Source organism: Triticum aestivum, chromosome 2A (assembly GCF_018294505.1).
Source record: "Triticum aestivum cultivar Chinese Spring chromosome 2A, IWGSC CS RefSeq v2.1, whole genome shotgun sequence".
Lineage (NCBI taxonomy): Eukaryota > Viridiplantae > Streptophyta > Magnoliopsida > Poales > Poaceae > Triticum > Triticum aestivum.
The window spans coordinates 70,062,268-70,073,403 of record NC_057797.1 but is presented as its reverse complement, the minus strand read 5'-3'; the positions used below and the strand labels follow the sequence as shown (position 1 = coordinate 70,073,403).

Sequence of the window (11,136 nt, the reverse complement as noted above, 5' to 3'; positions counted from 1 at the left end):
TTGCACAAATCGTACAAGAGGCTTGTTCACATCCAAAGCACCCGCGCACGGAGAGTGCTTGCCGGGTTAATCCTACCTTCATTAACCACAATTGTAAACGGGGGCTCTCCCACCTTGCCCGCTACCTTTTCAGCCAGCTGTTTCTTTCTCGTGAGGCCATCTAGTAGGCCTTTAACTCTTGTCCACACTGGGATCTTATGCATGTTGTAGCTGTTCACATCCGTATATCCATCGTACTCCTAAATAACTACCGGAGCCCTACGAAACAGCCATGGCCCTCCATCCATTATCCTCCTCCAATCTCCTAGGCAGTGGCATTGAACCAGGAAAAGATTTGGCCCCTTTATGCTGAAAGTAACCCCTTGCGCTGCAGACCATGCGTTACACATTTGATTGAGCAAAGCCGAGTGGCTAAAAGGTCTGGTAGTATGAACTCGAAAAAGCCCCAACCAACGAACGTCCTTGATCAGTTCTTCTACCTCCTCCGAGAAATCCAACGCTTCCTCCTCTTCTCCCTGCAACTTCATCCCTACAAAGCGATCTGCTAGCTCCGGTTCAGGGCCCCCATAATAGTCGTACTCCTCTTCATCATCCACTCTATCGGGTAAATCTGGGTTGATCCCATCTCCCACATCCCCCTCCATAACTCCACCATCCAGCCCTACAGCCCCGCTTGCCCCAACCACCTCAGCAGTCGCCTCTCCCCCGATCACCGCCTCCGCTTCCGTCTTCTCCCGAACTACATCTTCACATCTGCTCCCTGCTCCCCCTTCTCCATCTGCTTCGCCCCTGAGGTTGAATCCGCCATGCAGACCTCTCACAAACACCTGGGTAAGGTTTGACTTGCTGGCAGACGAGGGGAACTCGCCCGCTGGCAAGGTTTCACGTGGACTCCGGCGTAGATCGCCAGAGGAGATCGGGTACCCTAGAAAACCCTAGGGGAATCTGCTAGCGCCAGTGACACCAGGACCTAGGAGTAGGAGCGTAGGAGGTCGATCTGTCAAGTCGCAGCTTACTTTTCAGGCAAAGCCGCATTCTCCAATAAACGAAAGCTGACGGTGGACGGCCCATATCCTCGCACCCAAACCCCAACAAACACACACACTTCCAGAAGGCGAAGGTCTACAAATATCACACAGTCGGAAGATATCTAGTGATACCAAGCATCACATGATACCATATCTCAAAACTCAAAATTTGTGTTCCAATTTTTTTTGAAAAAAAATATGAATGTTCATAAGACATATGTCTATCACCCCTAAAAATTTCAAATCCAAATCCGAAATATATATTAAGAAACAAGAAAGACAAATCTACACGTGAATAGTGCCATATTTGCTTCTGTCTTTTGTGACACTATTCATGTAGAATTTGTCTTTTTTATTGGGTCTATCTAGGTCTTAGTCGACTGAGACTTCGCGAAGTCTCAGTCAGATAACACCATCTAACAATAGCCCAGCCCATTTTTTATTTCTCATTTAGTCTGCTACTTTTCTAGTATTGTTGGGCCGGCCCTGCTATTGCGTCTAATGCCTTTGTCAGTTTCTCACGTTGCTCTGTGCCTTTAGTCCAGCGTTTTTTTGAGTCCATCGAGAGTTTCTGGAGATGCTGCTCGTTCTGGCACACAGGCCGGGCCAGTAGTAAGTTTGCATGATTTTCCTTCCATCCGTTTTTTTGTTTATGTTTAGTTTTTCTTTTTTTTCCTATTGTTTGTTAAACGTTCATTTCCTTTGAAAAATTAGTTATCAGCTCACTGTAAAAAGAAATGGAAGCATTTTGTTTACATTTATCATGATATTTTGGAAAAATTGCTTGTTTATTATTAATATTATTCATCATGTGTTGGAAAAAATGTTCCTAAAAAACATCATGTATTTTGAAAAATGTTCACGTGTGTTTTCAAAAAGAAAAACTCAAAATGCACCAAAAAAATAAAATAAGCATAAAAAATATAAAATAATAATAATAATAATAATAATAATAATAATAATAATAATAATAATAATAATAGTACTAGTAGTAGTAGTACTAATAATAATAGTAACAACAACAACCACCACCACCACAAGAACAACAACAACAACATGCAGCTGTAGTCGTGGCGACATTATGTCTAGTGAAAAGATATGCAACTGCCCCCTTCCTGACGAAAACATCACTGAGTTGCAGTTGCGTTGAAGACATGCAATTGCAGTCGGAGGAGACACTTGCAGTTGCGTGCCTAGTGGCAGAGATGCAACTACCCCCTCTCCGACAAAAACACCACAAAGTTGCAGTCACGTTGAAGACATGCAATTGCAGTCGAGGGCAACACTTGCAGTTGCGTGTGTAGAACAAGACATGCAATTGCGCCCCCCGACAAACCAACACTAAGTTGCAATCGTGTTGAAGACATGCAATTGCAGTCGGAGGAGACACTTGCAGTTGCGTGCCTAGTGGCAAACATGCAACTACTGAAGGAAATATGCCCTAGAGGCAATAATAAAGTTATTATTTATTTCCTTATATCATGATAAATGTTTACTATTCATGCTAGAATTGTATTAACCAGAAACATAATGCATGTGTGAATACATAGACAAACAGAGTGTCACTAGTATGCCTCTACTTGACTAGCTCGTTAATCAAAGATGGTTATATTTCCTAACCATGGACAAAGAGTTGTTATTTGATTAACGGGATCACATCATTAGGTGAATGATCTGATTGACATGACCCATTCCATTAGCTTAGCACCCGATCGTTTAGTATGTTGCTATTGCTTTCTTCATGACTTATACATGTTCCTATGACTATGAGATTATGCAACTCCCGTTTGCCGGAGGAACACTTTGTGTGCTACCAAACGTCACAACGTAACTGGGTGATTACAAAGGTGCTCTACAGGTGTCTCCAAAGGTACATGTTGGGTTGGCATATTTCGAGATTAGGATTTTTCACTTCGATTGTCGGAGAGGTATCTCTGGGCCCTCTCGGTAATGCACATCACATAAGCCTTGCAAGCATTGCAACTAATGAGTTAGTTGTGAGATGATGTATTACGGAACGAGTAAAGAGACTTGCCGGTAACGAGATTGAACTAGGTATTGAGATACCGACGATCGAATCTCGGGCAAGTAACATACTGATGACAAAGGGAACAACGTATGTTGTTATGCGGTCTGACCGATAAAGATCTTCATAGAATATGTAGGAACCAATATGAGCATCCAGGTTCCGCTATTGGTTATTGACCGGAGACGTGTCTCGGTCATGTCTACATTGTTCTCGAACCGTAGGGTCCGCACGCTTAATGTTACGATAACAATTTCATTATGAGTTTATGTATTTTGATGTACCAAAGGTTGTTCGGAGTCCCGGATGTGATCATGGACATGACGAGGAGTCTCGAAATGGTCGAGACATAAAGATCGATATATTGGAAGCCTATATTTGGATATCGGAATCGTTCCAGGTGAAATCGGGATTTTACCGGAGTACCGGGGGGTTACCGGAACCCCCCCGGGGGTTATTGGGCCTACATGGGCCCTAAGGGAGAAGAGGAAAGGAGGCAAGAGGTGGCCGCGCGCCCCTCCCCTTCTTAGTCCTAATAGGACAAGGAGAGGGGGGCGGCGCCCCCCCTTTCCTTTCCCTCTTCCTCCTCTTTCCCACTTCTCCTTCTCCAACTAGGAAAGAAGGGAGTCCTACTCCCGGTGGGAGTAGGACTCCCCCTTGGCGCGCCCTCCTTGGCCGGCGGCCCCCTCCCCTTGGCTCCTTTATATACGGGGGCAGGGGGGCACCCTAGGACACATAAGTTGATCTTCGTGATCGTTCCTTAGCCGTGTGCGGTGCCCTCCTCCACCATATTCCACCTCGGTCATATTATAGCGGTGCTTAGGCGAAGCCCTGCGACGGTTGAACATCCAGATCGTCACCACGCCGTCGTGCTGACGGAACTCCTCCCCGAAGCTTTGCTGGATCGGAGCCCGGGGAGCGTCATCGAGCTGAACGTGTGCCAAGAACTCGGAGGTGCCGGAGTAACGGTGCTTGGATCGGTTGGACCGGGAAGACGTACGACTACTTCCTCTATGTTGCGTCAACGCTTCCACTTCGGTCTACGAGGGTACGTAGACAACACTCTCCCCTCTCGTTGCTATGCATCACCATGATCTTGCGTGTGCGTAGGAATTTTTTTGAAATTACTACGTTCCCCTACAACTACCCCCTCCCCGACAAAAAAAACACCAGGGAGTTGCAGTCACGTTGTAGACATGCAATTGCAGTCGAGGGCAACACTTGCAGTTGCGTTTGTAGTACAAAAATGCAATTGTCCCCCTCCCCCCAACAAAACAACACTAAGTTGTAATCGTGTTGAAGACATGCAATTGCAGTCGGAAGCGACACTTGCAGTTGCGTGCCTAGTGACAGACATGCAACTTTCCCCTCCGACCAAACACTAGTAAGTTGCAACTGAGCTGAAGATATGCACTTGCAATCAGGGCGACACTTATAGTTGACCGACAAGAAAGTACTTTTAAAAAGGAAAAAAGAAACATAAGTTGCATGCGGATGACATACATATACAATAGCGTGTGGCTGATGCGCATGCAACTCCGTATGATCGATGGATGTGACCGATGACAATACTCTTGAAAGGAAAAGAAAAGGTTGCATACCGATAGTTGACATGTAATTACACACAAAAACAAACCGCGTGGTACTCCCTCCGTTCCTAAATATTTGTCTTTCTAAAGATTTCAAATGATCATCACATACGAATGTATCTCTACTCCTATAAAAATGTCAGTTGGTGGTGATGGTGTGCCTGCCTTCGCGCAATGTGCACCGTTCGATCTGAATGTATGGCTGAGACTGAGATGGGTTGTGGCCAAGCCACATGACTCACACTTTTGCAAGAACACCCCCGTAATGGACAGAACTTTGGGGGAAGAGTTCGGAAACACAACGCCAATAGTCGAGACGTTTCTCCGCCTCTCCCGACGCAACAAAGGAGCTTCGAGAACCCTGCCAAATTCCTCGCCGCCGGCTCCTCGCCTCTCTTTCCGGGCGACCGCAGTAGTTGATTGGAGCGGGCAAGGATCCCTCCTGTTGTATAGCTATGCTTGTAGATAGGGGATCTTAGCAAATCGGAATTGGGTTTGAGCTTGCCCCAGTATCTCTCCTTCTAGATCTGACCATGCAGCCCGGCCATCGGAGACGGAGACATGGCGGTGGTTGCTTGGCATGCCAAGTTTCTCTACACTGCCATCCCGCACGAAGTCTAGGCTGCCGTTGTCAAGGACATCGAGCTACGGGCCGTCCATGCCACTCTCAGCTGGCGCGGCGTGCCCAATGCCGGTGCCGATGTGTACGCCAATATCTGCCTCCCGGCGGCCGCGTACTCCGCGCTCACGGAAAGCAGCGGCTTCCGCCACAGAGGAGGAGTCGAGGACTCAAGTGTTTATTCTGATGGGCAGTACATGCTCTGAACTGTAAGTGTTATTGTGCCGAGGCCACCCCGCTTCAATTGTTGACTTCCAGGAATATGCTTTGTTAGCAGCACAATCACGCTGACACAGCATCATCCGGTGCAGCCGAGCGTTGGTGTGTGTCGCCGAGGAGTCTTCCTTGGCGACGATTCCGCGGCTGTTGCCATGCTCTGCCTGCACGCTTTGCGCCGCAATTTCGTTTGCCAGGAGGTGCGCACACCTATATTTCATCCCCAATATTGCGTGTGTGATATGTTTATTGATCAACTTCGGTTCTCCTGTAGTTTAATAATCTCTTTTAAGAGATATAGGCTAATCAAATAGATTAAAAAAATTGTAATCAGTCACTAGGGCCATTATCTGATGGGAAAACAGTTGTTTGAAGAGGCTTTGGCAGTGCTGTCACAATGAAATGCAAAAGTGATTTCGCAAGAGAATTGGAGGTGATGGCCAGGTTCTGCCATGTCAACCTTCTTCGCCTCCATGCTTACTGCAATGAAGGCGACGGGCGGATACTGATGTACTGCTACATGTCAGAACAATAGCATGGATATCAACATATTTGGTACATATACAGATGTACTCATATAATTTGCCCTGCCTATGATCAAGTTCTTTTCTGCAATTGTTGGTTACTATTGTTCTGTGATCCAATACATAAGTAGTAAGTTGCGTGTAGATGAAGTTCTGGATAATAGAACTGCAATTTTGGACAATATACCTTTAGAGGAAGCTTGTATCTCGACATGCTTGCCATATGAAAGCTCATGGATGAGGAATTTCCTCTTCGTATTATCTGCGGGATGAACTCCAAAATTTTGTGGAACTAGCATTTCTAATAGTACAAAGCTGCGACCTTACTGTCAATATTTATGTGGATGGTCTCTGTTTTAAATTCCTAATACAAGTAATGCACTTCAAGAAGTTCTATTTATCTCGTGTCCTTGCTGCCAATAGCTGATTTGGTTTCATCGTGAGCACCCAAGTACTGATTTGGTTACCCAAGCACTGCAGTTCTATTGCTGTTCATGGTTGTTGGCCTATCAATGGTTATTGTATTTGGTAGTTGTATTTGGTAGAAATGGGCTAGGGATGTTTTGGATGTGATGAGAAAATATGTTCTACAGTGGAGATCTGTGAGTTGGGAGCCGTGAGTTGAGTGATGGGTGGAGACGATATAGGTAAGAAGACTAAGACATGTAGAAAATATCACAATACAGTTAATCGGCATTTGCATGTTATTGTTCCATACTGACGCACGGGCACCTTACTCTCCTGAATAAGCAAAAGGAAGGCCAGCCCAACTTCATTGCAACTTTTACAAAGAAATGGTCTACAAAGAAGTTCTCGGCATGTAGTACAAGGTATGAATAAAGTGCAATTTCGTGGCTGTAAAAATTCAGTCTTTTTAACTAGGGTCAGTCATCTAAAATTTCTTCCCTATGTATGGTTATGTAGTTTTTGCAGAGAAGTTTCAGAAAAATAACTTAGATACTCCCTCCGTCCGGAAATACTTGTCGGAGGAATGGATGTATCTAGATGTATTTTAGTTCTAGATACATCTATCTTTATGCATTTCTGCGACAAGTATTTCCGGACAAAGGGAGTACTTGCTTTAGTGTTCCTGATATTTTGTAAAAAAACAAATCATACCTGTGTTTGAATTATTTTTTGGTAGTTCTCTTTGTTACTCCGTCTGTTCAAATTTTTTGGATGACGCCTACAGCAAGTCTCTTGGTCATCGACGCCCTTCCTTTGCTAGGTAGCTCCACATCCATTTTTCCGGTGACACGACAAATATTTGTTTCCTTACTGTGTGTTATTGGTATATTTTTTTGTTGCCGAAACATGGTTGATGTAAGCAAGTTACAAGAGGTCCAGTATGACTGTGTGTGTGTGTGTGTACATGTGCACTCTCCCCTTCTATATTCACATGATTTCAAAGCATGTTTTAATGTACATTTTGTTTATTTGCTCAGTAAAAATGTATTGCAAGTGCTGTTCATTTTCTTGCTTTGTTCAAATATACCATATGTTTGATTGTGCTTGATGTGTACCTATCAACAATATATCATCATTTCGATCAATGTCTCAGTATATTTTCTATTGTCCATAGCAAACTTCTGGTTCCTAACTATGTCTCCGTACCTTTTTTATTGTTTGTAGCAATATCCGGTTCCTGAATATGTCCCGGTACTTCTTTTATTGTCCATAGCAACGTATGGTTCCTGACTATAACTTAAATTCAACTAATTTTGTGTGATCCCGTGCTATGCATAGCACGGGCATCTTACTAGTATAGACATATTTTAAAGTATAGAGTTACTCATTTTACTTTATATGTAATCATCATTTAAAACCTTTAAAAAGACAAATATTTAGAAACAGAGAAAGTAATACTTATGAAAAAACAAAACTAATAGAAAAACAGAAAAAGAAATGAGAAAAGGAAAAATTGGGAGCAAAGCAGGTAAACAACCCAGAGCGAAAGCAGCAGGAAGCAACGACAAAAAGGCAAAAAACAATGAAAAAGGCCCGGCTGAACACCCGCCCAACACAAAAGCAACACACACGCACGCTACAAAAAGGTCCAACAAACAACAAGGAAACGGGCTGTTCGCCTTATACAGGCCGAAACAAAGACAAACACACCTGGCGTGAATCTTAAAGCGAAAAAAATATCCAACGGCTAACTCGTCGATTAAGACTTCACAAAATCTCATTCGACTGAGTTTTAGCAGCTCCGTTTTTTATTTCTCAACGTGTGTTTTGATTTGAACGCTGCTATGCAGACGACAAACATTGGACAATTTGCAGACGATGTAGCACAGGAAGCTGTTCACGTGAAAAGCAAAACTGAACAACACCGTTCGATCCAACATCGTCCAGCTATCGGCCAGGGTACTGTCGTCCGTATAGTAGTTTCGTTTGATTTTGGATCTGAACTTTTTAGGGTTAGTAGACATACGTCTTGTGAACATTCACAATTAAAAAAAACAATTTTGTATTTTTTGAGACATGGTATCATGATCATGTCTTATCACACACACTCCATCACCAGGGTGACATCACGGCGCCGGACTCCGGTCACCACAGCCGTCCGTCTGCCCAAAGTCACAATTATCTCTCTCTCTCCTCTCGGCGCACGGACCGACGAGGAAAAAGATACCGCCGCTAGCGACGTGCCCCTCCCGTCCCGGCCACGTGCCGCTCACGCCAGCCACGTCGTACCGGCTCCGCTCCCAAACCCGGACCCTTCTTCTGGCGCGGTGTCGACGACGGCTCCGATCGAACGCCCTCCCCATCGGACGGCCCCGCGACACCCCTCGCGCGCCTATTTAGGGCCCTCGTCCCGGCCCCGGCATTTCGCTCCCGTTTTAGCTGTAGCAGGAAGGAGGAAAATTCCACCGAGTCACATTCGCATTCCCCCCCACCAGCCAGCTTCCAGAAACCCCCCGTTCGTTCGTTCCTTCCTTCCTTCGATTCGCAGGCGGTTCGCGAGCGATGGCGGACGCCAGCCCGCAGGCGGTACGCGCCACGAAATCCCTCCCCTCCCCCCTTGCTTCTCGGCTCGATTCGGCGCGGAGTTTGCGCCGATTTGGTCCTGAATTTGGGCGTTTCGTGTTTGGTTGGTTGTTGCTTGCAGGAGAGGCCGAGGCTGAGGCGCCTGGAGTTCGTGCGCGTGGTGTCGGTGCAGGCGGCCGTGTGCATCGCGGCGCTCTACGCGCTCGCCAGGGACCACTCCGGCTCGCTCCGCCCCAGAGTCGACGCCGTCGAGTCCGCCGTCAGGCGCGTCGCCGGCCCCGTCGCCCGCCGCCTCCACGGCGTCCCCCTCCACGTCCTCGCCTTCGTCGACCGCAAGGTGCGTACGGTCCCCCGCACGTCTCGCGAGCCGCCCCGCTTCCCCCACCGTAGCTTAGGGTCGACATCGGGTGCGGCTGCCCTCGTTTCGCGGCCCATGGAGTGGGGTACTGCTGCTGCCAAACTGCCATGCTTAGCACGCGCCGCTGGATTTTCTAGCGGTGGACATAACCTCTGCAGTTTCCCGTTCTATCGAGAATTTTCCCGTTCTGGTGCGTGGAGTGGGGCCTCGTTTGGTGGGCAGAGCTGTGTGGCGGAGAATTCTCCCGTCCCGGTGCGTGGGATCTCCCCGTGTCTCGATCCCGACTAGATTCCTTTGATTCCGGCGCACTGGCGGAGACCCCGAGGTGGCGCCGCGGGGAATCACATGCGTCGATTGCATTTCATTTTGTTTTTGTCACGGCAATCCAGCGACACTTGTCGTCAATTTCAAGCATGGCTCTATTAGAATGATGTTTGCTTTGTGGCTGCTAATGAGTGGCGTGCATTGGCAATGGCAGGTGGACGACGCGGTGCATGAGCTGGGCCGGCACCTCCCGTCGGCGGTGAAGTCCGCGTCGGCGCAGGCGTCCCACGCGGTCCACGCCGTGCCGGAGCTGGCCAGGGAGATCGCCGACGGGGCGAGGCGGTCCGGCGTGAAGGGCGTGGCCAAGGACGTGTACGGCATGGTCCAGCCGGTGGCCAAGGACCTCTACGTGCGCTGCGAGCCGGTGGCCAAGGACCTGTACGCGCGCTACGAGCCGGCGGCCGAGCACCTCGCCGTCTCCGCCTGGCGCTCGCTCAACGGGCTGCCGGTGTTCCCGCAGGTGGCGCACATCGTCGTGCCCACCGCCGCCTACTGGTGCGAGAAGTACAACAGGGTGATCTCGTTCGCGGCCGGGCGGGGGTTCCCCGGCGCACGGTTCCTCCCCGGCATCCCCATCGAGCGCATCGCCAAGGCGTTCGGGACGAACTCGGCCGGGGAGCGCTCGCCGGATGCCAAGCCGACGGGACTTGATGCCCAGACCTCCGAGGAGCGCTCGTCCGATGCCAAGCCTATGGGACTGGATGCCCAGACCTCCTCCGAGGAGCGCTCGTCCGATGCCAAGCCTATGGGACTGGATGCCCAGACCTCCTCCGAGGAGCGTTCGCCCGATGCCAAGGCTGTGGGACCTGATGCGCAGACCGGGGAGGAGAGCTCGCCGGATGCCAAGCCTGTGGAATCTGACGCCCAGACCGCCGGGGAGAGCCAGCCGGAGGCGGCCAAGCCTATGGATCTTGGGGCCCAGGCCTAGGTGTGCCGCCGTGCCGCTATCATGCCCTGGTGGACGAGGTATGTCGCCCTTGGCCGGAACTGAATAAGATAATGTGGACCCAGGGCTAAGAAGATACTGGCATCCTGGGTTTACCGTCCTAGATACGTGCTCACGGGTGATGCTAATGATAATGATGTTGTACTAGCTACTATGCTTTTGTGTGGTGCGCGTCTCTAATGTTCTCCGTGCTTTTGTACAAAAAGTTGCTTGATGTCGCCTTCGTCGACTTGATCCAATGCAATTGGCTTCGTCCTTTTATGGGTTCGCTCGTCTCTGTGGACTGTGGCCACTAGTTAAGGTAAGGGAAAAAAAATTATATGAGACCAGATCTCACGGTTAGCAGGTGAAACCCGTCTTGATGGATGATACGTGGCATTCACAAATCACAAAGCATCTAATCTCGCCCTTGATTTAGGTGTGGGGTGGGGGGATGTTTTGAGATTTGTGAATGCCACATGTCATCCATCAGGATGGGTCTTACGTGTCTCATAGAATTCTTTTCCCTAGTTAAG

General features: G+C 48.3%; 1 protein-coding gene across 1 annotated transcript; it reads left to right on the top strand.

The window, feature by feature from the left end:
- Positions 1-8,831: 8,831 nt before the first annotated feature.
- Positions 8,832-10,882, top strand: LOC123187547 (stress-related protein). The gene is made up of 3 exons (XM_044599435.1): positions 8,832-8,996; positions 9,115-9,330; positions 9,830-10,882. Exons 1-3 carry the CDS (start codon positions 8,973-8,975, stop codon positions 10,601-10,603), a joined length of 1,014 nt encoding a protein of 337 aa, XP_044455370.1. The 5' UTR covers positions 8,832-8,972; the 3' UTR covers positions 10,604-10,882.
- The last annotated feature ends 254 nt before the right edge of the window (positions 10,883-11,136 follow it).